At 56.0% G+C, this 26,843-nt stretch overlaps 1 protein-coding gene across 3 annotated transcripts in view; it reads right to left on the bottom strand.

The window, feature by feature from the left end:
• IQSEC1 (IQ motif and Sec7 domain ArfGEF 1) overlaps positions 1 to 26,843 on the bottom strand; it is a 197,209-nt gene that overhangs the window by 133,238 nt on the left and 37,128 nt on the right. For 2 of the 3 annotated variants that reach the window (XM_054700601.1, XM_054700682.1), the window contains exon 1: positions 18,992 to 19,173. The exons of the other annotated variant lie outside the window; for it this stretch is intronic. In XM_054700601.1, coding sequence (XP_054556576.1) covers positions 18,992 to 19,014 — 23 coding nt within the window. In that variant the 5' untranslated portion in view covers positions 19,015 to 19,173. Of the gene's footprint in view, positions 1 to 18,991; positions 19,174 to 26,843 lie in introns of those variants that run through there. 3 annotated transcript variants of the gene reach the window in all.

The following is a 26,843-nucleotide window of genomic DNA, read 5'->3' as shown; positions in this document are numbered from 1 at the left end:
CAAAGGGATGGTGACACTGTGACTCATGGAGCCAAGACTGCAAAGGGTGCATGATATCTGCCAACCAGACAGGGCCATTACCAAGCATACACGTGAAGATGGGGACTAGGTGTTGTGTGTGACCTGCCTTCACTGGATGGAAGGGGCCAGGTAGTCACACAGGGCCAGCCTGGCATGCCATGGCCCAGCCAAAACCCTAAGGCAGGGGCCAGCCCCTGCCTAGGCTTTCTACTCCTCCCCACCCACATCTCCGTCCGCTCATGGATTCCCTGGTGGCCCAAACCCCTTGTCAGTAACCCCTCCTTGTGCCTTGCTGGCTCCCCAAAGAACCCAGTCAGGACTCTCTCTGTGCTGTGCTCCCTGGGGGTCCGTGCGGTGAGTCAGCAACAGACTGAGGACTGTCCTCTCTCCCACCTTCCTGAGCTACTCAGCCTGCTGGCCAGCACGAGAGGCCAAGTGAGGGTGTACAGCCCGCTGGAGAGGGCCCCAGTCCAGCACACCTGGATTTAGAACCAACCTCCTAGGTGCAAACCCCAATACTAGCCCAGAACATGACAGAACCCCTCTAAGCTTCGGTGGCCTCGTGGGGAACATGGGATGGTGAGAACAACTCCATCACACATGGAGGTTGGGAGGAAAGATGAGATACTGCCCACAGAGAAAAAGTGCTTTGTAAACCAGATGGTACTGTTAGGCTGCCCTGTAACAGTACCAGCACATGCAGATTTGAGATTCGGACACAGCTATTATTATTATTAATACATATAATAGCAGCTATTGAAGTAGTAGAACTTAAAGGTTATGACCTGAGTTCCAAAACCAAGAAGACCAGGGTTCAGATCCTAGGTTTGCCATTGTTAGGGGGAAAAGGCTGTCCCAAAGCAAATTCCATACAGGCTTTGTGGACTCCACCCCCACCCCAGGCCAAAGCCAAAGACACTGGGAACTCCACATCCCATCACCACCAAAGGGAAGGTGGCTGGGACCGGAGGGTGGGGGTAAGCAGCCAGGTGGATACAAAAGGCAGACACGTGGGCTTTGGGGATCCCCCATTTTGGCTCTCCGCCAGCTCGCAGCGTCCAGCCAGCTCGGAGAGTGACTTTGGGCTTCCAGGTCGTCGGATCGGGTAGGACGCATTAAAGACTTTATTTCCCTATTTTCTCCCTGAGTTGTACATTTTCCTTATTTCTTTTTCTCTTGTAAATAAACCTTTTATTAACCTTTTGCGTGTGTCTGTAGTAGAGTATTCATAAGTCCCTTTAAAGCGCGCGGGTGAGGACCCACAGCCAGGAACCCGTTTAATATCGGGGTTGCTCTATAACACCATGTCTGAGCTGTGCGGTCTTGGGCAAGTTAATGAACCTCTCTGTGCCTCAGTTTAGTGTCCTCATCTGTATTATTTTGGGAAGACTGAATAGGTTAATGAGTTAAAAGAGTGCCAGGCACAGTGACAATATTCCATAAATACTAGTTATGACTAATCTAGGATTCAAAAGATTAGGATGTTGTAGTACACACATATCATATTACCGCACCATACCAACAGAAAATAAAATGTGAATGGGTCATATTAACACTTTAATTCTGTGCTAGCAGATATCTGGTTTACTCACATATATAAAATCGTCGTTTAGACTCATGCTATGTAACTGGTGACCAGGACTGGGAGGGATGCCGGGACTTGTCTGGTTTGTCAGTCCCAAGTCCAGAGCTCTGTTCATGCCTGTGGAGCTGTTTCACCTCTCCCTGTCCAGGGCCCTGGGATCTTTGGGGGACCTGGACCAAGCTTGTGGGCATAGAGCTGGGCAGGGCTCCAGCTGCTCCTCTGGCTTGGGCTTGGGGAACAAACAGCCTGTTCTAGCCACCCTGGATGAAGCAACTTAGGGACAGTCCTTTTTCTGAATCTGCCCTTGGGAAGGCTTCCCCCACCGCCAGTCCTACTTTATGGGGCTCCTAGGGAGGCCACTTCCTTTTCCTTCAGAAAATACTGGCTGCACTAGTCCCTCTCCCTGGCACAGCTTCTAAACTATGTCAACCATTTACACAAAGTTCAAGAACAGGAAAAACTGCTCTGTGCTGTAAGAAGTCAGGAGAGGGTCCCCTGGGGGACACAAGGGGACTCCCCAGGGTGGGGCGGGGCTGGTCTTCTATTGGATGATTATACCAGTAATAAAAACTGGATTATACCAGTTAATAAAAATTCAATAAGCCAGACACTGTATTCCAGTAAAAACTCACAACAAATCAAAACCCTAAACTGCCTGGTTCAGCTCCAGTCTGGAGCAGCAGAGAAAATCCAGACCCTGGGCTTAAAGGAGCTGGTGGTCCTTTCCTTTCAACTCCCCCAGTGGTGTGGCCTTAGAACAATCCTTTCCCTCTCTGCCCCGCTGCCCCTCTGCTGAGACTCCAGAGTGGTCAGGTTCCCATCCCTGCTGCATAGTAGGTGCTGGGGTGTTTTAAGAAATAACGAGGCCTGGGTGCTAATCCAACCAAACCAGTTACATCAGAGCCTGGGGCGGGGGAGGGGGTGTGTATTCCTGTACCTTGGCTTGTTTTGTGTCTTTAACTCTTTCACTTTGAAGTAATCATAGATTCACAGAAAGTTGCAAAATAAAACCTCCAGGGAGGTCCCCCACACCTCTCCCCAAAGATGACATCTTTACAGCTCAAGTATAAGGAAACCGACACTGGGGCAGTCCAATGGTGTCCTTCTGCTCCCACCAGTTCCCCAAGCACCAGTGCATGTAGCCTGGTGTAAGCCGCCCTCCCCCGCGCCGCAACCCAGCCAGAGAGCTGCTCCAGCACTGGCCCCTGCCTACCCTCTCCTCTGCCCCCCACAAGCACCAAGCTGTTTCCTGCCTCCATCGTTCTGTCACTTTGAGAACGTTAGGATGGCGGATGGTAACTCGAGTTGGTGCAGATTATAATGTAGGCATAACGCTGTATGCCTAGTCGTAACCAACATTACTTCAATCAATTTTTAAAAATGCTATACCAGAGGAACTGTACAATATACAACTTTCAGACTGCCCTTTTCTCTGAACAGCATTCCCTCGAGGTGCATCCAAGTTATTCCATTGACATTCCTTCCTTTTTATGGCTGAATAATACTTCACAGCATGGACGAACCACAGTCTATCTATTCACTTTGAAAGGGCATCTGGGCAGTCTCCAGTTTGGAGGTCATTTGAACAGAAGGGCCACAAACATTCTCATCATACAGGTTTTGGTGTGAACACAAGCCTTCACTTCTCTGGGAGACCCAAGAATACACCGGCAGGGTTATAGGGTAAATGTGTTTTTCCTCTGAAAAGAAACTACCAAAGAGCCTTCCAGAGCAGTGGCGCTGCCGGGCGTCCCTCCCGCGGTGTGTGGGTGATCCCGTTTCTCTGCTTCCTCCCCTGCCTTTCGTGTTGCCGCCATTTGTGACGTTTGCCGCTGTGGTGGATCTGAGGGGAGATCACACTGGGGCTTCAGTCTGCACTCCCCTGGCAGCTAATGATGCTGACGAGGATTTCCTGTGTTTATCTGCCATCTGCCTGTCTCCTTCCACGGCCTGTCTGTTAATGTGCATCTTCGTTTTGAAAAGTTCCCCAGACGGGTCTCTAAGAAACCAGCTAATCTCCTAGCGCCTTTCAAGCTCAAAAAGGTGTCAGAAACACACGCAGGCACGCATCTGCCGCTGGACGGATTCTGGGCATACTGTGCTTTCTGGAAGGAATATCTGGACGCCCTGGGGTGGGGGTGGGGGGGCAAGGCTGCGACAGGTTGAGCTATTGTGTCTCAGATCTGAGGATGAGCTTGTTTGTTCCTGAGAAGGAATGGGGAGCCACGGGAAGTGGGCAGAGGCAGAACGGGGGTGAGGCAGGCTCCGGGGGTCTGTGGGGCATGGTCCCTCCATGTTCTCCTGCCCACCCTGGGAGTCAGTTCACAGCCCCTGTTGCTTCTGGAGCAGCCTGTCTCTGGAGGCAGGGAGTGGCTCAGCTCTTGTCTGGGGTGAGGACATGTGCCAGGAAGAAGCTTGAGTTGAGGTGGCCCCAGACTGCCACAGGGTCCTGCGGAATTTACCTCAGTTCCCAAAGGGGTAGGGAAGGACATATACCTCCCCGGTTATGCTGCCCCCTCCGTCTTATTAAATGAGTACATATTTACCATATCAACTTCAGAAAATAACAGTGGGGCACACCACGGAAAATAAAATTACCCTCTAAACCAGCTCCCTAGAGAATAAACAGTGTTAATATTTGCGGATATTTCTGGCCAGGTCCTTCTAAATGTGTGCCTGTTGCCAGATGTTTATATGTTTTCAGTACACAAAAATATTCTCTAACACGCAAAACACATCCCTCCCTGACACTTTTCTCCAGTGTGTTTTTTTTAGGTTGTCAAACATTCCTCCACGTCACCCCCTGAAAGCTGCTTGGAACCCCTGAGGGCATGGGCGGACTTGGCTCCCTCTCCCGTCTCCCTGGTAAACAGGGCTGCGGGAGCAGCTCATCAATAAGGCCTCTGTGCCCTGCCACGGATGTTCCTTTAGGACTGATGCCTGGAATTGCTGGGTCACAGGGTGGGCAGTTTTTACGGCTCTGGGTACACAGGAATGCAGACCCAGGAGGCTGGACCCACACTCCTACGGGCCGCAGTGGGACTGCTGGGCAGATCTCAGGGCTCCAGAAGTTTCTCCTTTTGGGGCAGAAAGAAGGGCAAGGGGGGAGGCAGTGGACCTTTCTACCCCCAGGCCCACTCTGTGCCAGGCCACATGTACCAGCCGTGAGCCATGACACGGGGCCACGTGAGTAACAGCATGTCCGGTCTGTGCTCCGGCTCCCTGCGGGACTGCAGAAAGAAAGCGCCTATTGAGATGGCCGAGTCTGGGCCGCACCCCTCACTGAGTCTGGGCCGCACCCCTCACCACGGCCCATGTGCCTTGGCCAGTGGCCTGCTGTCCTCCTTCCTGTTTGGGCTCCGGAGACAGAGAAGCAGAGAAGGTAAGAGGTGGCCCCAGGAACACTCCCCCATGCGAGGCTGCCTGTTGTTTCTTCCCTTCGTCCTGAGGCTGTTTGCCCAATGTCACACACAGGGGTCACACAGACCCACTGGGCTCCCCGTTCTGGTGGACCTCAGCTTCAGTTTCCTTCTCCATGGAATGGGGCTGATCTTCCTGCCTTAGAGGCTGCAGTGAAGCTCCTGGGGCTGACAGCTGGAGAGGCCTCGTAGCCCAGGCAGACACGAGTTGCTGCCATCCTGGCTCACACCTAGCTGTCTAGTCCTCGTATCCAAGTCCCCACCCGAAGGCTCCCTCTTAGAAGGCCATAGAGGGTTCCTGCCCACCACCCCTGGGTTTCCTGTCCTAGTTCTGCAACCCAGATAGCCCTGCCCAGCAGCATGGAGCCCCATCACTCTGCACAGCAAAGCGGTTTCTTCTGGGCTGGCCTCCACGGCCCTCCATCCTGCCAGGCAGCCTGGCAGGAGGTTGCCCCTCCCTGTACTGGGGAGGGTGTGTGTGTATGTGAAGTCTCTTGACAGAGGTGTGGAGAAAGAACTCAGGGCAGCCAGGCAGTGCCCTGGGCTGAGGCCTGGTGTGAGTCTTCTCTCTAGGGCTCAGTTTCCCATTATGTGCTATGTGGAGGTTTGTTTAGAGAAGTGTTCCCTAACTCTGGGCTCCGAGCATCTCAGGCCACTCTGGGACGATTCCTTCATTCCACCTACTGGCCACCCAGTGCCAGCCAGGCATCTGCTGCAAGAACAAGGCCTGACTTAGATAAGAAGGTCCACCTGGCCATGCCCTCCTGCCCAGAGGCACAGAGAAGACCCTAGCGGCATACCCCAGTTTCTTCTGCAACCCTGAGGGGCCCCTCAGGGCCTTTCTCCTTAAGGTCTAGGGCCCGGACAGCTGGCGAAGGCACACCGGTCTTTCGAGGTCAGTGGAGTGGGCTGAGGTCTCACCTGGGGACTGGGGGCCTGGCCAGCCTGTGCCCTGGTGTCCTTTGGCTGCCATAGACTGTCATTTCCAGGCCTGATTCCCTGATGGGTGGGGAGCTGAGAGATGCTTTACTTGGTTCAGCATAGGCAAGGGTGGGAGGGAGAGGTCTCACACCTTCCAAACCCAGAGCTCCTGCCCTGCAAGACCTGCCGGGTAGCACCCCCTTACTTGGGGAAAGGAGCCTCCAGCAAACCCGCTGGGATCCCTCTGGCTTTTCTGGAGGGTCCTTCGTGGGTTTTCGACCTCATCCCTGGCAAGTATTTTCAGGTGCTGGCAGGTGCTCACTTAATCCTCAAGTCAGCCTGCCTGCAGAGCCAGAGTTTCTTACCCCCATTTCACAGATGAGGAAACTGAGGCCCATGAGGCCGAGACCTGCCTAAGGCATCCCAGCTGTAAGTGGCCTCCTTGGATCCTGACCTCGGTTTGTGGGCCCTGTCCCTGCCTTCGCTCCAGTGTCCCCACCAACCCGTCATCCCATACATGATACCCAGCCAGAACATCCTGGGTGGAGGGTTTGCTAAGGTGAGCATTCCCCGGGGTGTTCATTCACTGGGGGGATTTCTGGGGAAAAAACCAAACCCGGCAACCTACGCATTTAGACATTTTTTTAAATAACTAATGCAGATTCAGGGATCAAAGGGAAAATGAGAAAGATGTGAAAGAGTCCCTCTCAACTGCCCCCAGCAACCAAGGGCCCTCCCAGAGAGTGGCCAGGAGCACCCCAACTGGCCTCACGCCACCAAGCACAGGGCCACAAAGTGAGGGCTGGATGGGACAGGACTTGGAGACCTCCGTCTCCCTGCCCCACCCCGGCAGCCACATTCAAGGAGAATCCAGGCTCCCTGCTTCTGAGGGCCAGGAGCCTGGGCAGTGGGTCCAGAACAGGCAGCCCTTTAGATTTGCAGATGCTTTCTACAAACTGGGGGTGTTAATTCAACATAGTTAAACTCATTAAAGGCCACAGTGAACGTTTTCCAGAACCTACTTACTGCTGGCTGGGCCCTGGGCTAGGCGCTTTCATGAAAACCTCATGGGGAAACAGGCTCAGAGTGGCCGGAGACCATTAGGCCCAAACTTGCTATGTGGCCTCTGGGGTGAGGCCCTGGACACTCGGCCTTGGTCCTAGCAGGCTCCTGGGGGTGGATCCTATCACCACCTGACAGGGGTGAGAAGGTACAAAGAGGGGAAGAGGCTTGTCCTTGGTCACACAGCATGTGAGGATACCTGTGGGGATTGGACTGGGAGCGAGTAGGGCAGGACAGAGAGGAAGGGGGAAGGGGGCCAAGTGTGCTGAGGGACCCCAGCCTGCAGCAGCAGGAGGCAGACCGTTGTTGTGCGTGGGGACACTTTCCTGAGGGCTGCAGAGGAGCCTGAAACCTAGAGGGGGTCTGGTGGCAGAGTTCTTTAGGCCCCCCATCTTTGGATCCAGGAATGTGGTGGTCTCTGGATAAACTGGGCCCCACCCCAGTGATTGGAAGAGAGGAGCTGGAGAGGAAAGCTCAGCTGAAGGCCGTGCGTGGGGGCTTCTATTTCAGGGGCGGCAGCGTGCCATCACAGCACGCTCTGTTCCCCACGCGTCTGGTCTCTGCTTGGGACTCAGCTCATTCTCCTGGCAGATGGCTGCAGCCCTGGCAGCAGGCCTTGGGTGCCCTTGGCCTCCGCGGATGGCTAGTGGCTGCAGCTGTGGCAGTCAGCAGCTGGGTGGGGCTGAGCCCCAGGGTGTAGGGCTGAGGGTGGTTGGAGCAGGCAGTGTCCTGACTGATGTCCCGCACCCCAATCTCCAGGCACACCCAGGAAGGTGTTCCCCGGCCCCTCCTGGCTGTCCCACAGGTGTCTCCCTCACATCCGGAGCCTGTCCTCACATCCGGAGCCTGTCTTCGCACCCAAGCCCCTGGGCACCAGTCTGCAATGCCTTGGATGCCATCTTCTCTCCCTGCCTCCTAGCCTCAGGCAGATCCTTGTGGGCACTCTGGTCACTCTGTTCTGACAATTGAAGTGACCTCCCCGTCAGACCACCTGGGTTTTCCCCTCACACCCTGCTCGGCCTGGCATGGGGAGCTGTCTGGGTGCTGCTTTCTGGATGAGAGAGAGCAGAGACCAACTTCAGGCTGAAGTAGACAGTGTGGGGCCTCCTTCTCTCACTGAGAAACACCACAAGCTGTTCCATGCCAGGCTCTGGTCTCCCAGGGAGGCGGGGCCCAAGGGCCACCTCCTCTGCCCAGCAGTCTGGCAAGAGCGGCATCCAGCCTGCAATGGTGATCTGGGCTGGGAGAGCCCTCAGCCCTAGGCTCAGGGGAAGCAGCCGCCCTGAGGATGAGAGGTAGGGGGAGAGCTGACTGCGTCCTGGGACCACATCAGTCGAGTCCAGGGCCTAGATCCAGACCAGTGGGTCTGAAGCCCAGCTCAGCCCAGCAGGGTCCTGAGATGAACCTCCTGGAGCCCCCAAGCCCTGCTGGGCCTACAGCGGAGACTGAGCCTCCCAGAGGCCTCCTATGTGAGTGCCCTGCAAGCTGGGAAGTGAGGTGGACACGAGGGTGCTGTTCACAGCTGAGAATGTTTCTTGTGCAGCTCATGCTGGCCTTAGGGCCTGACTTGACAGACAGGGACAGGGAACTTGCAGCCATAGCCCAGCCCCTGCTCTGCCTCACCCTCACACTGCTTCTCCCCAGGGAGGTCCAGCAAGCCAGGAAGGGTTCCCCTCCCTGAGGTGCCAGGAAGAAGGATATGAGGTCGGTTCAAAATAGTGATGAACTTCCTTGGGTAACACAACGCCCCAGGCAGCTTTTTTTTTTTTTTTTTTTTTTTTTTTTTTGCTTAATATATACCATTGGGAGAACAGGAAAGATGAAAGAGCAAGCCAAGTTCTGGTTGTAGGTCCCTGTTGGCAAAGAACGAGAGGTGATGCAGCCTGGGCGGGGGGGGGGGGGGGGGGACGCCGCTGGGCCTGGAGCATCAGGTGTCCTGCAGGCTTACCCAGACACATTGGGCAGAAAACCCTCCTCCCCCAACCCCCCTGTCCACAGAGCCCCTGGCATCAGAGTTGGTGATTCAGGCTCTGCGCTGGGGTCAGAGGCCAGGCTCCCTGCCCGGGACTGGCCTTCCTGGGGCCCAGCTGTGGCTCCGGCAGCTGTAGGCCTGTGCCCAATGCTGAGATGAGGCTGCTGGCTGGACTGACACTTCTCTAAACCCAGTACCCCAGCGGGCCTCAGCTCACTGATCCTCCCTAACAAATACACTTTGAACCCTCTTCCTAAGTTCCCAGAGCAGTGGCTCAGGTGGGCTGACCTGTCTGTCCGCCTGCCCGGCTCCAGGGGTGGACAAGTGACAGAGGCTGGCCAATCAGTACACGGCCTCCTCCGGGCCATTGGGACTGGTTTCTGGAATGGCCATGAGCCCTGGGATGTGTGGGGTGTGAGGATCTCCAGGGGAGCAGAGTCCCCCATGAGAACATGCGCTGGGGGTAAAGGCAAGCAGGTGACGGTGACAAGAATGTTCGAGCCCCAAGACGCCCTCACACTGAAGCCAGACCCCTGGGCTGTTCACTGACCATGACAGTTAAAACCCTTCCTAGCTAAAGTTTCTGTCTTTGCAACCCAAAGGCTCCAGATTAGTACATGCCCTCAGCCCCAGCCTGGTTTCCTTCCCTTCCTACAGTCCAGGTTTCTGAAGTCCAGAGTGTCCCAAAGTCCATCCATGAGCAGTAAGAATCGAGGAGAGTGTGAGGGGCGGAGAACAATATTCAGAGATCGCAGCTCCACCCTGGGCCTCATACCTCACTGACTCCTTATGGCCACCACCAGCAAAGCTGGAATTATTGGCCCCCTCTTACAGAAAAGGAAACCAGTTCAGAGAGCTTAAGTAGTCTGTCCCCAGTCACACAGCACTGGGTGGCACAGGCGGGCATCCATCTGAGCAGTGCCTTGAAGGAAATTGGGCCCTGCGGCAGCAGGAGGGGCTGCTCGACCCGATTCCTTGGCCCCCACCACTGCTCAGGGACATCCGTCTCTCTGCAGCCTGGAGGTGGTAGCAGCTGCAGCCCTTCCGAGGCTGGGGATGTGAGGGACACTGGGAGGCGCCTGCAGCCGTGCCCGCTGGACCCGGTGAGGCCTCTCTTCTATTCGCTAATGGGGAGCAAATGTGAGGAAAACGCTCCGTGTTATCTCCAGCCCCACAAGCCTGGCAAGAGATGGCCTGCGAGTTTCAGTGAGACGGTGGTGATTAAAAATGCATTGCTTCCCTTATTAACGATTCCAAACAGCTGCCAGGGACCGTCTTGAAGAGGAATGAAACCGCCAAAGCCAATAAAACATCTTGCAATTAGCCACACTCCTATCGGCAGCTACTGGGCGAAGGGCCTGCTCTGAGGGGACCCCTTCACAATCCAGAGATTGTCCCTCTGGGGTCAGGCCAGTGCCCCAGGGTCCAAGAATGTCAGGTGGGTGGGGGCATGGGGCAGCTCTGGCCCAGACCCCAGGTACTTGGAACCCGCAAGTCCCAAGAAATCGCATAAGCAGGAGCAACGAGGCCGGAAGCCTTGGGCTGGGGCTTGCCAATTAAGCTTGGCCCTGAGATCCCCTGACGGCCTGGCCCTGCGCCGACACCTGCCCAGATCCACTGGCCTGTCCCCACCCTCCTGAAATATGTGACAAGTCAATTCACCAAAAGCCAATTCACTGAATAGTCAATTAGCAGCTTGACAAACTCATCAAGAGCCCTCGCTTTCCCTAACCTTTTTGTTTTAGTGGGCTGGTTTTCATTTTTGTCTTCAAAATGGCATTTGCAGGATTGTTCAATCTGTCTGTCGCAGCTCCCTGCTGCTGGGTGGGAAGCGGAGAAGGGGGAACCGAGGGAAGGAAAGAGCGAGGTGACGACATATCTACTGCCTACTGGCGATGGCGCTGACAGAGGCTGAGCTGGAGGGAGTGGACAGTGGAGGGCATGGAGGAGCATGGGAGCCCGCCTGAGGGGATCCCCTGGGTGGGACAGGGCCCTGATTGGGAGAGGCTGGGGAGAGTGGAAAAGAACTGCTCCAGGGTCTCAAACGCAGCACCAGAGGCTGACCAGCCCCCAGCTGGCAGCAAAGGGGCTTGTGGTACCTTTCTGGGCGATGCTGGCTCCAGGGTCTCTGGGTGGGGGGGTGTCTCAACTGTCGGGGAGGGCAGGGAGGTAGAGGCTGGTGACCACAAAGACCTCCCTCGGAGGGACTGGGGGGAGTTGTCGCTGGCCTACCTGTCCCAGTCATTGGGGGTCTAGTTCATTTGACCCAACACCTGCTTTTTTAATTTAAAAAAGATATTATTTTGCAATAATTGTAGATCCACCTGCAGTTGTAAAGAATCATGCAGCGAGACCCTGTGTAGACTTTACCCCATCTTGCAAAACCGCAGAGCACGACGATGGCCAGGGGCTGACACTGTGCCGTCCAGCACGCCGGTTTTACTCCCACTCGTGTGCTGCGTGTGTGCACGTGTAGGTCCAGGCATTTTTAGCACACGTGCCGGTTCACAAAGCCACCCCCAGTCAAAGCACAATAGTTCTATCACCAAAGGGGCCCGAATCCAACACCCCCTCTTTATAACACAAGCCTGTGCCACCGCATCCCCTGCTTAGACGAGTTCACAAATAACACAACCTAGTGATGCACGGTGTATTTTAAAACATAAGTCAACAGAATGCGCCCACTGTAACAACACGTAGAGGAAAAGAGGCAAGTGGCTTATAATGAAGTAACTCCTAATTAAGCTTGAGCACTGAGGTCCCCCAGGGCAAACAGAGGAAGCCAGTGGCCCTGGTTTCCGCTGAGGGGCACAGGGCGTGGCTGGGGACTTGGCTGCACACAGGGATACTGGCCTCGCACCACGCTGCTCGGAATGGTGACAGCTCCTGGCTCAGCGCCAAGCTTATCAGAGACCAATCTTCTGTGACTGGAAGGACAGTGAGTGCATTCCTGGAAAACTCGGGAGGAGTTAATATCACTTGAAATGCACTTGGGGCTTAGATGGGCAATGGAGTGAGGTCCCAAGCTCAGAACCCCATTTATGCATTTGCATCCCATGAATAACTGGAGAGACACCACAGGCTCTTGGCTCTGCAGGCCTCCCCCACATACTGCAGGATGGTATGGTCCTCAGGCCTGCCAACCTGACACCCCAGGTCGAGTCCCCCCAGAATGCGCACTCGAATCGCAATGGCTCTCAGCAGATGGGGCAGTATGGCCATGCAGAAAGACCTGGTGCATGCCCTCCATCTGCCCCCAACCCCTCCAGACAGCTACATCTGGGTCTGTCTCCCCACGGGCAGGGGTCACTGTTCCCCTCAGCTCTTATGTCCCGGAGGAGTGGGTTCTGGGAAAACCCAGAGGCCTGCCCCCCACCCCAGACAGAAACCCTGGGGAAGGCAGTGGAGGCCTCAGCAGGTGCTCAGCCAGACAACCCTCCTCCCAGTTGATGCCAGAGGTGCTGGGGCCAAGGGATCTGGCAGGAGGGGGCAGAGGGAAAGCTGAACTTCATCACCCACACCCACTTCTTTTCAGACGTGAAAGCAAAACCACAACGAGAGGCCATGTCACACCATTCCCATGGCTATTTTAGAAAAACACAGTAAACAAGTGGAAGAGCGGAGTGACCAGAGTCCAGTGGGTGGGAGCGTAACAGAGCGTAGCTGCTGTGGGAACCGATGGTTCCCCAAAAACATGAAACAGACTGATTTCATGATGCAGCAAACCCACCTCAAGAGCCCCCTCAGAGAACTGAAAGCAGGGGCTGGAAGAGATATTTGCATACCCGCGTTCCCAGCCAGGCTGTTCACAGCAGGTGGGGGCCCAAGTGGCCTCGGCAGAGGGGCGGACAGACCACATGTGCGATGAATGTGGAACTGTTCGGCCGGGAAGGACACTGCATGGCTGCCAGGTGGATGAGCCACAGGACACCGCGCAGTGACACACGCCGGTCACCAAGGACAGGCACTGGGGATCCCGCCTATGTGAGGCCTAGGCAGGACCAGAGTCACAGCGACAGAGTGGGAGAGGGGTGGGAAAGAGGGCGGGGAGTGGGTGTTGGGTGGGGCAGAGTTTGAGTCTGGAGACGGAGGGTGAAGGGACCAGGACGGCAGGGCCGCGCTACTGTGTGAACACGCTTGAAGCCACGGAACCACATGCTGGTTAATGTGGTGGTTAACGTGGTGAATTTGATGCTATACATATTTGCCACAATTTTAAGGAGGTCATTAGGCCTCCCCAGGCCAGGGCCTGCAGGGGTTTCAGGGAAACAAAGGCAGGAGCTTACCAGGGCAGCTGGGGGGTCATGGAGAGGCAGTTAACTGGTGACTACAGTGGCCTCTGTTCTGGTGAATGGGGACCTGAGACACACCAGCCTGGGGAGGCCTGAGGCTCATCTTGAGGCCTGCGGTCTTGAGTGGGAGGAAGTGTGGCCACCGCAGCAGGATCTGCAGGGCAACATGCAGCAGAGTGAGCTCCCGAAAGGACAGGGTATGATAGGGATGTCATGGGGTTGACCAGAGGAGGTTTCGGGGCCAGTGTGGTGCCAGGGGGGCTCTGGAGCCAGAGAAATCACGTGTGAGCAGGGCCACTCCACCCTCCCCAGGGCCCCACCCGTTATTCTTCCCAGCCCTCAGCAGACTGCAGGCTCTGCGTGGCCTCTGTGGGTCCCTACTCCAGACTCTCAGCTCCATGCAGGCAGGGCTGACCTGGCCCAGCCCCCCACCTCAGGCCTGGCACACAGACTAGGTGCCTGATAACCACGGTGGGTGCATGCATGTGCAAGTGAGTGAGGACTCCTCGGTGACCACAAGTGACAAACGGGTTCGAGTGTGTGTGCAAGAGCTAGAATGTCTGCACTTCAGCTTCTGCTTCTGGCAGTCCCTGTTCCCCTCCCACATGTGTCAGCATAACCAAGAGCTGGTAAGAGCTGACCCTACTGCTCTGGCTCCTGATGAGGTCACAGGTGCAGAGTAGGCAACAGTCCCGCCCGGGGTCACACAGCAAGGCAGAGGCGCTGATGGAGTGGAGCATCCTTCTCCTGCTCTGAAAGCTCCTGAGAGAGCCAGGGGCTCAGGGACCAAGGGGCAGGGGTGAGTGGAAGGGGTGCTGAGGGGCAGGGAAAGTGGAAGGCTGCCCGATCCACATGCTCAGGGGCAGTGGCCTGTCCAGAGGAGCCTGGGGCCACTCAGCACCAGCAATAATGCCTCCCAGGCCCTGCTGGTGGTGCCAAAACTGGCCTCATCCATGGTACCAGGTGCTATGTGCCCACCTGCTGGCAGGCAAGGTGCCAAGGACTCAGGGCTGGAGCAGGACACACAGTTCCTGAGTGGTGCCAGGCCTCATTCCAGGCAGAGCATGCAAAGGGGAGGGGGGGGACAGACGCTGTGGCCGGAGGTCCCGGATGCCCTTGCCTTGGTCTGCCTAGCCACCCTCCAGTCCTTCTGTCTGGCCATCTGGCCATATTCCATGCCCCTGGCTCCTCCCTTAAGGGTGGACAGTCTGAGAATGGTGAAGAGAAAGGTCTGGAGGGTAAGACAGACCCTCCCCCATGGGACTGCCAGAGATAGTACGGGTGTGGCACAGTAGGAGCCCCACCCTGGTCCTCCCTTGCATTGACCTCTTACCTTCGGTCATGTTCTAAGAGCAAGCTGGGGATCCCTGTCCAGCGCCCTAGGCGCTGACCAGGGCCATGCCCGACTTAAGCACGGAGAGCTGACGGAGGTGGAGCAGGGAAGGGCCTTTCTCACCGGGACAGAGTTGGCTTCTGAGACCATGGCCAGGGGCACCCTGGCTCCCACCAGGGCGGAAGGTGGGCTGGCAGTGGACCTGCAGGGAGCAAGGCCAGTTCCTGCCTCCCCTGCAGCTTTCCTGACTCCTCCGAGAGGAGGAGGTCTAAGGTTCGGGGTGGGAATGTCGCTGCTTGCGGGGGACGCGTGTGCCTGCTGTGGGAAAAGGCTGAGAACCCTGCCCAGCCTCCAACTTCCCTCTGTAGTCCAGCAGGTGTGACCATGGTGCTCACCCTGCTCCACAGCACCCAGGGCCACGGCCCAAAGGAAGTGCTCCCTCCTGGCACTCCTCCCTCCTGGCCCTCAGATGACCCCCACCCTGGGTCCAGCCGTACCTCCAGTCATCTCTCACTTCCTTCTCCCTGCCACTGGGGCTCAGTTAGCAGAGCGGGAGAGCTAGGCTCTACTTGCCACTGTGTGCTGCCTGGGGCAAATTACCTGGGGACTCAGTTGCACTGTCTGTACAATGAGGGTCACGACAGTCCACCTCCCACGGTCACCATGAAGGCCAAATGAACCAAAGTGAGCAAAACATTGCTGTCCCTCTCTCTGAACACCTGGCAGCCCCCCCACTTACAACACACTTGTCTTAGGTTGCAGCAGCCACTCCCCAGCTCTGGCTCATCTTTCTGATCCTTGGTTCTTGGTACTGACCCCATTCCCATCTGTCTCCACTGCCGGCTGACCAGACTGCAGGCCTCCACGAAGCAGACACTATTTCTTCCCCAGCTCTGTGTCACACTCAGGGCAGTGGTAGCAGAGTCCACATAGTTCACTCATCCGCACAGATCTGTGGCGCCGTCCCTGTACCCCGCACTCGGTGCTGGGGGCAGCAGCACTGACCCCTCCCACCCTCTGCCCTGGTGCAGCTGATATTCCGGCAAAGCTGGATCAGTTAACCAACAAGCAGGGACACAGTGGCAGGTCAGATGGAGATGGTGCTGGGCAGGGAAGGAGCGAGGGACGGTCAGGGTGGGGCCTGGAGTCTAGATTGCTGGTTAGAGAAGAGCCCTGGAGGGCGGGAGAGAAGCCACAGGAAGTCCAGGCAGAGGGGAGCAATGGATGGGTGGACGGCTGAGCAGGTCCCAGGGAGCCAGGAGACGACCCTGCTGCCGTTCAGCCCACAGAACAGGTCCACGTCTCACACGCTCACTGCAAACACCGGCCCAGCTTCCCGTGTTCAGATAACAGCACATGGCGGCGGTTATGTTAAGAGTAGTTACAGTTGGAAGGGGGCTGACCTTAATTAAGACACCATTAATTAAGCTGTCAGCACAGTAATGACCTTGGTTGTTAGTAAGTTTGATTAAGGGACTGATTCTTGGAGGCCTCAAGATTTCCCCCCTTTCATTAATAAATCTGCTTTTGCTGTCATCCTTGATGTGGTTCACGATGCCACCTCCGTAAGTGACTGAGTGCCTGGCGGGGACCCGTTCCCTCCCCCAGTGGCAGAATCTAGATTCCATAACATTCTGTTGGGGCTCACACCATGGGCTTAGAGGGAGAGGGGGACAAAACAGAGGACGGGGGGCAGGGAAGAGGGGAGGACCCACCATCAGGACTCCCCCAGGCTGCGGACACCTTGGTTGTGTCACACACAGGGACATGGGAGCGAATGCATCCAGGTCTGGAGGGCAGCATGCTGGGGGCACTGCCAGGTGCACAGCAAGAAACAATCACGTGACCTCGGTCTCTTTCCGACCCATTCCTGAGCCTCAGTTTCCTCCTTGGCAAAACTGCATTAATAACCTCCCACGAGAAGCGCACATGAAAGCCTTGGGAGCTGAACAGCGCAGCTCCCGTGTTGGCCCGATGCTCCTGAGCGCGAGTGTCCGGCTGCCCAGAGGTAAACATCTAGAGCCGCTCAGCCGTCCCCTGCCCTCTGCACGGTGCAAGCTGCTGGCAACAAGGTTCGAGTAGCAGGTGCTGAGAGGGCCCTGCGCTGGGTGAGGGCACAATTTGTGCAAACACACGCTTATCCAGTCCCTCTGTGCAGCCTCAGGCATGCTACTCTGAGTCTCAAAACCTTTCTATAAAAACAGGGCTCCCTCCAGCACCCTCTGCCCAGGGTCTTTGCAACCTCCGGTGCTCACAGGTTTGGTGGCAGCACAGGGGGCCATGTCATGCGTGTCACGGTGCCACATCATGGGCGCTTGAGAGCTGGAGAATCACAAGACCCTGGTGGGGCTGTCAGGGTCTGGGAGTCCGGGGGATGGGGAGCAGGGAACACAGAACCCCTGACAGGTGCACCCTCCATGCCAGCCCAACCCCTTTTCAGACAAGTGGGCAAGACAGGTTTAGTCCACTGGTCAGCAAACCCGCCGGGGTTGAGGCATTAAAATGCAAGATGAACGAGTGTCCAGTGAGGGATATTGGACTCTGCATGGTAGGCTTGTCCCTGGCAAAATCATGATGGATGTGGGCAACGCTGCCACGGGAAGGAGCTGCACCCCTAAACATCCACAAACGTCAACCAGAGGCATAGGTTAAAGTCAGCGGAGAATGAAACAGACCTGAGTCTGGAGACCTCCTCCCCCAGACCCGTAAACCAGAAGCTGGGAGTGGCACTGACCCAGGCATGGGTCCTTTTTAAATTTCTTAAGTGACTCTAATGTACAGTCCAGGTATACGTGGGTTTACACAGTCCTATGTTCCAGGGGAACTTTCTGAGCCTCAGTTTTTCCAACGCTAAAATGGGAACGCAACGCCCACCCAGTAGTGGGAAGGAACCCATTACTGAGCGCGAGATGCAGGGTGACGGGCCAAGCACGTGCTGGGAGATCGCCCCTTTCTCCCCGGTGATGTCTCTCCCCGCCCCAGGGCTGACAGTACTGAGAGTTGAGAATTTCTCAGACTTCAGGCTCCTGGGTCCAGGCAAAGGTGTGGCAGGAAGTAGACGGAGGCCCCGGGAGGACATATTTATTCCCGGTGACAGTGGCGGAAGTTACATGCCAGGCAAGGATTTACTATTTGTTTCCAAAAATACAGCCGGGGCCTTGTCACCGGGAGTGAGAATGCCGGCGTGTTCCGCTCACATCAACAAACCAACCTGTGGGCTTTTCCACTAGAAAAACAAATGCACATCGCAGCAAAGCACAGACATGGCATCTTCCTCACCCGTGGGCCCGTCAGAGCCTCTGGCGCAGAGCGAGGCCATATTCACTTTCTTCCATGCTCTATCAGCAAGAGAGCCGCCTGCCCCTCAGGAGGGTCGCCAGCCCTGTCATGGTGTAGGGGGTCGCCAGGCCTTGGAGTGGCTCCCCAGAAGTCTCCCTATGAATTAGTCCAGGCCTCTTGGGGACTGAGCCCAGCCTGGAGCCCAGTTCTGCTCTTTAAGGTCTTACAAGGTCTGAGGTCACTGAATAGCCCCAAACCACCCAGGTATGGGCAAGTTGCCTTGGGCAGGTAGAGACATGGACTGGCCTTAGTCCCACAGGATGGGTCCGGGGAGGGCAGTGAGCAGAGGCTGCACACCCCAGAATAGCACACTGCAGAGCCCCGAATGCTGGCATTCTAATCCCATCTCTTGGGAAGCCTGGCTTAGCCCAGCATAAGCTTCGGTTTCCATAAATACCCGGGCCTGTGATGTCACCGCCCGTGCAGACTTTAACAGCCCCTGCCGCTGGCGTTAGGCCCAGCAGACAGGTGCTCCACCACTGGCCCACACAACACCTGGCACAGGGGGACATGGATACCCCTGCTCACAAAAGGGGGCTGGACCCTCACCTGCCCCCGAGGACACAGCATCTTACCCCCACCCCATCCTTCCTGCCAGCCCTCCAACAGGCATGCTGAAGTGCTGGGCACAGAGAGCTGGGCACGGGAGGCTTTTCCACACAGACACACTGGGGGCTCGACCAGAAACCAAAATGGTAGCAGAGGACTGTAGTTAGGATGGGGCCGTGGTGCTCCTGCCTGCCCTTAGAGACAGGGAATTTCACAGTCTGATGGCGACCTACTGACTAGCAGTCTCTCTCATCATCACCAGCATCACCAGCACCACAGACACCCTCCACTGCAGGGGAGGAACACGCCGCCTCTCCACCGCCGCCGGGGGGGGGGGGGGGGGGGGGGGGGGGGGGGGGGGCAGCTCCCTCTGCAAGTCACCTGCGTGACACCCTGCCCCTCCCCCCGCCTCTCCCGGAGCCCCTCACTCCAGCTCCAAGCTCAGGTGGGGCCCCTCTGGTCTCGAGTTTCAGGCATAAACCTGCCACATATACTCACAAATAGCGTCGTCTGCACGCCATCCTGTCTGGGGACAGTTTTTCCCTTCACTCACTCCCTCTCGAGCGGAAAGGTTCAATGTGGTTAGAGGAGGAGCAGGATGCTCAGGCGAGAAGTAGAGGGAATAAAATTAAATCGAAGGGCGAGTCACATTCCTGGGGGTGGCGGGCTCCTTCAGGGAGGCTGGGCTGGGCGCAGGGTGGCAGCAGCGGGCGCCGATGGACCCCTGGCACACGGGGCTCACACTGCGCCCGTTCGCCCGCAAGGGCACACAGCCACCATGGTCCAGGTTGGGCTGGGGGCGTTGGCTGTGCTGCTACCTGGGACCACCTCGGGCTCTCCCCCTCCTGCACATCCGGGGTGGCGGGGTGCGGGGAGGAGGGGCAGGCTTGTGGGGGGAGTCTGTGCCCGGTTTGCTCTCGCAGCATCCGGAGGAGGGGCGGGCGCGCTAGAGCCTCCCCCCTCGCCCAAGGAGCAACGTAGTGCGGCCGCGCTGGACCAATCGCCGAGGCGCTCGTCGCCATGGCAACTGCAGCATCAGGTGCGGCCGCCCCGCGGCGCCCTAGCTGCAAAGTCACCCATCCGGCAGAGAACGCCTGGCGCGGGCGCGAGGGTGCCTCAGCCGCGCAGGCTCCTTTCTGGCCAAAGCTGGAAACCTGGAAATCCGTTGCTAAAATGCCCGGGCTGTCCGGGAGCCTGCGACGACGCTGCTTTCCAGGGTGGCTTCTCGGCCTTTGGCACGGAGACATACGAGCTCCGAGCGAGCGCATGGGGCTGGCACCCTGGAATCAAGCCAACTGCATCCAAGACCGGTCTGCCTCCTAAGAGCCCTGAAACCTTGGGCAAGCCGCTTCTCTTATGGGAGCCTTGATTTCTTTTGCTGTGAAATGGGACCGTAATAGCTATGGCCCAGGGCTCAGGAGGGCTCACCACACACAGGGGCCACAAAGATGCACAGTCATTACCATGTGTGCTGGCCATGTCCTAAAGGCAGGTGGGCTTGGGTTGGGGAGGATTTCTGTTGTAGCTGTGGTGCCCATTCAATCCTTTGCCCCCCCCCCCTTACTCATTCTACAAACAAGCAGAGCACTTTCTCCTTGCTAGGTACTGCTTTTGTGTTGGCAACACAACGTAAGGCTAAGGCCTTGTCCCCCTAGTGTTTACATTCTAGCAGAGTTTGGGAAATCAGCATTTGTCATGCAAAAACTTGGCATGGGAGAAAGGTTGAGCATGACAATAAAGCAGCAGCATGGTGGGAGGGATGCATCTATACCGGAGGGGTGTTCAGGAGAGACTTCCCGGAGAGGGTAAATGTGGCTGAGACCTGAATAAAGGTCGATCCAGGGCAGAAGCATTCCAGGGGGAGGGAAGAGCTGATGGCAAGACCCTGCGGCAGAAAGCAGCTTGTGTGAGAATGTGAGAAGGCCTGGTAGCCATGGAGGGTGATAGCCCTGGTGAGGGGAAGGGGACTCATTCTCTTCTCAGATTCACTTTTCTTTCATACATGATCTCTCTCTTCTTTCTGACGCTTAACTGCTCAACCTATTTCCTCATCATGAATCAGGTATTCCAAGCCCCTCTCAGAGGTGTATGTGTGTTTATGGTTATACACATGGATAATTTTTTTTTTCCAGGCATTATATTTATATGTCGGTATATATGTTCATACATTATATATATTTTTACACACATAATCCTCATAAGCTCAGTGAGGTATGAGATCATCATCCTACTTTTCAGAGGAGAAACTAAAGCCAGAGGCTCAGCAACTGACCCCGGGTCACATAGCTGGTGATGGTGCCCCCAGGGCTGACTGGCTCCTGAGTCCTCACTTTGAAGCACTTGCAAAGCTCCCTCATCTGGTAGATATATGAGAGACTGAGTATGAATGCCCAGCCCCTGGCTGGCAACTCAGAACACTTGCTTCTTTCCATTCTCTCTGGAACCAGATCCCCAGAATTTAAGGGAAGAAGGGATGCTATATCCTTGAGTTTTACTCCTTCCTTTACCATGGAGGTTTGGAGCTCAGAGAGGGTGAGGGACTTGGTCTGAAGTTGCACAGCAACAAGTGGCAGTGGTAGGACTGGGGGTCAGTTCTTCTGTATTGCCAGGTGGAACAGGAGTAGAGCTGAGGCAGCTGGGTGATGGGGAGGGGGAAGAGGAGGGAGGGCATTAGAACGGAGATGCTTCCCTGTTGGCCCTCAGTAAGCAAGTGTTTGTGCCCACTTGTCTTATGGCCTACACTTGGCTGCCCCAGAAGAACACCGCCAGAGAATTCATATTTCTTTTTTTGCATTTTTTTTTAATTTATTTATTTGTTTGTTTGTTTGTTTTCGTTTTATACAAGCACTGGGTACAGTCAGAAGCGCGGGAGGGTGAGAGAATTCACCAGAGCCAGAGCGGGGAGCAGAGCAGGCAGAAGGACCGAAGGACACTGCTGAGGGGAGCAGCGGGCGGCAGGAGAGGTCTGTGCGCCATGTGGGACCCTCCTCCGGTGGCCGGGGAGCAGCCGGGGATCGAACCGGTGCCGCAGAGGCCGCGGGCAGCTTCGCAACCCAGCGCTCAACCGCTGCGCCACCGGGGAGGCCCGAGAATTCATATTTCTGTGGGCCTCACCTATTGCAGAGTCTGGCCCACCTCTCTCCTCAGAGGAGTTGCATAGGATTTCAATAACAGTGCAAAAGTAACACTTGTTTCAGGCTCTTTAGTGACTCCTCAGAGACACCCTATGAAATGGGTTAATTACCACTCCCATTCAGAGGTCTCTCCTCTACGCGGTGCTGGAGTGAAGACTTGAACCCACATCTCTGTGATTCCCCGGGCTGCTCCCCTCACAACCTCTCAAAGCAGGGCTTCTTTGATCATACCCGTTTGCCAGGGGAGGAAGCCGAGGCTCAGGGTGGTGACCTCACCTTAGGTTTCCTCTCCTGCAGGGAGCCTCCTGGGGGCCATGATATCCATCTGCCATCCACTGCTTTTGGCATTTCCTCCTCATGAACTTACATGTATGTTCCTTACATGTTATGCTGTCATTTTAAACTAGGGCGAACGGCATTCAGAAGCAGACCCTGAGAGTATGGGCTTGGACAGGCACCCGCTGGTGCTCCAGCACCTCTGGGCTGTTCTGACCTGACCGGGGCACATGGCATAGGGGCAGGCAAAAGGAAGATTCCACTCCAACCTCCGACTCACGAGTCCAGCTGCTTGTCACTTCAGGAAGTGACAGAGGTCAGGGAGAGGCGTGCCTGGCTGGCAGCAGGCCCTCATCACCCAAGCTCAAGCGGGTTAGAACACTCTCCCAGTGTGAGGCCTGAGGTCAAGGGAGGGTGGGCGAGCACGCGGGCAGGAAGTAGTGCCACAGGACTTTGGATGGAATGATGGGACTTTCCTAAATGTAATCAGATGCCTGAGATGGGAAGGGGTGGCAGCCAGACTTTTGGGGTTGTTGTTGCAGCTCAGCCCACCTCTGCAGGTCTGGGACTGGAGCACAGAAGGAATTGAATAGGGACCATCTTTCACCCCAGCAGTCACTCATACTCCTGGTCTCTCGGGAAATGTCTGCATCACTTCCTGCACGCATCTTATCATGGTGAACCCCTGGAAGCAACCTGAACTGCATGGAGAAAGCAGCTGCCAAAGGGTGGTGGATGGGGGAACACACCACATCCAGGACTCACCGCCCACCTAGAACATTCTAACCTGCAGGCTGATGCACACTCACAGTGTCTGGCCCTGGCAACCACAGTGGAAGGCTCCCATCTGTGCCCAGTGTGGAGGCAGAGAATACCGTTGGCTAGGGGGAGGGCAGAGGGCCCGAGCATGCAGCCGACAGATCCCCAGGTCTCAGAAACTTCAGGCCAGCAACCCGGGGTCTCAGGAACTGAGCATCTTCCCGAGCAGGTAGCGGGGGCGCCTCATCCTTTTTTTAGGATGACATAATTGTGGAAATGCAAAACCATCAACATTCTGACCCTTCAAATCTCAGTTTCACAAATCCTCCAAGTCCTGGATTCCCAACCCCCACCCCCCCATCCTGCCAAGTTTTACATTGTAAAGAAATGAGATCTTAATTGCACAAATAACATGAATGTCTCTTCTGACACAAAAGCCCCCAGGCCACCTCCCTCAAGCTCTCTCTTCTGGCTTATCTCTGCAGCGGTGACTGCTGCCATCTGTTAGGAGCACATCCTTTCTGAGCTTTTCCTTGCGCTTAGCTATGTATACATGCATATAGAAAGTCAAAAGTATCAACATAGACCCTAAAAACGGTATCCTATTAAACAGTAAATTAAAAATAATTTAAATGCACCCAATGGCATAAAGAAGAATCCAGGGCCTCCCCAGTGGCGCAGTGGTTGAGCGCTGGGTTGCGAAGCTGCCCACGGCCTCTGCGGCGCTGGTTCGATCCCCGGCTGCTCCCCGGCCACCGGCTGAGGGTCCCACATGGCGCACAGACCTCTCCTGCCGCCTGCTACTCCCCTCAGCAGTGTACTTCGGTCCTTCTGCCTGCTCTGCTCCCCGCTCTGGCTCTGGTGAATTCTCTCACCCTCCCGCGCTTCTGACTGTACCCAGTGCATGTATAAACAAAACAAACAAACAAACAAACAAAATATGCCTCTATAAAAAAAAAAAAAAGAAGAATCCAGTGAACGCTGATCTGCCACCATCCCTCCACACACATAGAGTTCTCTGCCCTGGACAGTCATTGGCGGGTTTCCTAAGGAGATAAGTGCTCACAAACAATACCAATACTTGCACATGTTTTTAAAACTTGACATAAATGGAATCACACCACATGTTGGTTTCCGTAACTCTTTCCCGCTCAACATAATGCTCGCTCCAGATACTGAATCATGGACTCTAAACCACAGGCTTCTGGGTGGATTTTCCAAATCACAGACTTTTCTTATCCCTGGCATGGGCTTGGGGAGCTGGGGGTGGGGGTGGCCCTCTGAGTCCCTGCCCATCCCCCACCCCATCACATGCGGGCTGCTGAGAAAGAGAGGAAGCAGCCATGAGTGAAATTCTGGAAATGTGTGTGGGCTTCTGGAAGCCTGGCACACACCCCTCTGCAGTGCACCAAATACTATTGGGGCTCGTCCCCAGGGGATAGCTGCCCCAGGACAGCTGAGAAGGAATCCCTGACATTCACTGAAACGCAGTGCCATTTAGCAGTCAGAGGATGGAGGTCTGGAAACCTCAGTGCTTGTGCCAGTCCCTGCTCTTCCGCTGCTGTGCCGGGTCTGCCAAGGATGGCTGGGTGCAGGATGCCTGCCCAAGGCTGAGGGGGAAGGGTGAGGAGGAAGGACTCGAGGTCCGGCAGACGCTCCCTGCAGAAGCTCAAGCTGCATTTGGGCTGTGCTGGTGGAAGGGGGCAGGCCGGGGATGGCGCTGCTCAGCGTGTGTTGGCTTCTGTAGAACTGAGACTTGGAGTCCGCTCACCCAGAGGGTGCCAGGAGCAGCTCCTGCCCATCTGGGGACTAAGCCTTCTCTCATGAGCCTGTGTGAAGGCTCTGTGAGATGGAGGGTGAACATGGCCATGAACAGGAGGCATCACTGCCAGTGCTGGCCCCGAGGCCTGTGTGGGACCCAGCAGGGCAGGATGGATCAGCCACAGACACTGACAGAGAAAATGGGTCCAAGAGTGCCTAAGGGTTGTGGGCTCCCTTCTTCCCCCAGTGTATGCTGTGCCCCCTCCTCAATCCCCCCAAGCCCCCATGCCTTCTCAGCAGGCAGTGTGGTCAAGACCAGCAGCCACCTCTGTCATCACCTGTGTGATTCAGGCAGGTAACGAGATTTCTCACTCTCTTCTAGACACTGGAGCTCACAGGCCCCTCCCTCCAGGCAAGGACTAAAAGAGTGAACACATGCAAAGCAGTTAGTCCGGGGCCTGGTCCAGGCTGTGTGCTCCGAAAGTGGTAGCCAGTGTGGTTGTTGCTGTTACTGTCCAGGCCAGCAGCAGCAAAGTTCCCAGAACTGAATTCCCTGGGCACTGGAGTTAGGAGACCGGAACTAATGCTCCAGCTGTGAGGCTGAAGAGATGCTGCCAATGCCTGGAGCCTGGGCTGGTGCTGGAGATGCAGGGTGAGTAAGGCAGACAGTGGTGAGGGCTGGGTCAGGATGGACAGGAGGGACACAGGGTTGGAAATGGCCCCTTTCCCTTCCACCTGCCCTTCTCTGCTGGAAGGTTCTGTTTGTACACGTGTCTGGCTTAAGTGATTTGCCTTGCTTCCTAACAGGGTGGAGGCGGCCTCTGAGAGCCCCACCAGGGGGCAGTGCACTCTATTGTCCCTTACAGCATCCCCAGGGGCTGGTCTGCAGGCTCTGCCTCCTCCTGGGGCTTCACAGGAACCCACAAAGCTGTGTTGGGCCATGTGTGGTTGGGTCAGAGAACATGGGCCATTGGCAGCCCAGCTCCCGGTCCCTGAGGTTGCGCATGCTCCCTAAGCACAAAGCAGCACTAATTCTCCACCCTCCATCTCGCCAATACCTGCAGAGGAAAGCTTGCTTTGGGCCAGGCCTCAGCTAGGCAGCAGGGAGACAAAGGCAGGAGAATCGCAAAAGCCTGGAATAGGGGAAGGGCCTGTGGAGGCTTGCGGAGGCCTGACAGCACTTCTCCCTGCCCGCGTCTCCTCTCCCTGCCCGCGTCTCCCCTCCGTGGCCGGCACCCTTGCACTCCTCTTGGGCTTAGGGTTTCTATGGGGTTGACTCTACTCCTGGCACCCCAAGTTCCACCTGGGGGAGTCAGGCCTAATTGTTTGCTGGCGTTGTTGAGAGAGATGACCTCTCAACTTGAACTTGAGCTTCAAGCTAGGAGGTGTGAGTCAGCACTTTCTAAACCTGCCCAGTTGAGAAGGAAGCCGATGTGGGGTGAGAGCAGAAGAGAGACAGAACCTCGTAGGTGCAGCCTCTGGATCCAGTCACACCTGACACTTTGAGGTGACGTGAGCTGATAACCCTATTTTCCTTAGGCCAGTTTGCAGGGGGCTGTCTGTCACTTAAAACCCAAAGTTCTAACACACATGTCTTCTAGTGGTAACAATTCTGAGTGAATCGTATAACACAGAGTGATGGTTTCAATAGAGATGTACACAGAACACTGCGCAGGAGGGAGGAGGTGTAAGTTCTTTGGGGAAAGTGAGATGGGAAGGAGAAATGGAAGTTTCCTAGAGCGCAGACTATATTGAAACTGAATCTTGAAGTATGTGTGAAGTTCATCAGATAGTGCATGGAAAGGTATTGTGTGTAGATGGAACAGCATGTGCAAAGGCCTGGTGGTGACAAGCACAGAGAAATGAGGCTCAACCTACCGAGAGTTTGGGCTTCATAATGAGGGTAATGGGGAGCCTCAGAAGGCTTCTTAGCAGAGGAGAGACAGATGATTTAAATATAGTTTAATGAATTCCTTGGTGGGGGAAGTGTGGGGTGAAGATTAGAGGTTGGGAGACCAGCGGGGAGATTGGGACAGTGCCTCTGAAGGGTGGGGGAGGCCTGCATCCATATGGGGTGGAATGGGAGACAAGAGGTGTTTTAGGGAGAAGTATGGGTGAGGGTGGAGGAGGGGATAAGGGTAGCACCAGGTACCTGGCTTGGGCAGTGGGTGGATGGGGGCACCAGTTAGCCAGTGGGGGCAGAGGAAGAGGTATGGGGTGGAAAGTGAGATGATCTCTCTGCTTTTGGGTGTGTGGGGGTTCAGTGCTGGGGGTTCAGACTCCTGGGAGTGTCCAGGGGGCTTGTAGGGCCTGACTGGAAGCTCAGCTCTGGGGCAAGGAGTGTGGAGGGTTTGGGGGGGAGGAGGGAAGGTTGGGTGAGCGCTGAGGACTCAGGCATTTAAGGAAAGAAGCAAAGGACT

This window comes from Talpa occidentalis, unplaced genomic scaffold (genome assembly GCF_014898055.3).
Source record: "Talpa occidentalis isolate TD23 unplaced genomic scaffold, MPIMG_talOcc4v2.1 talOcc4.10, whole genome shotgun sequence".
NCBI classification, from domain to species: domain Eukaryota; kingdom Metazoa; phylum Chordata; class Mammalia; order Eulipotyphla; family Talpidae; genus Talpa; species Talpa occidentalis.
Note: the sequence above shows the minus strand (reverse complement) of the source record. Positions and strands in the feature narration are given on the sequence as shown.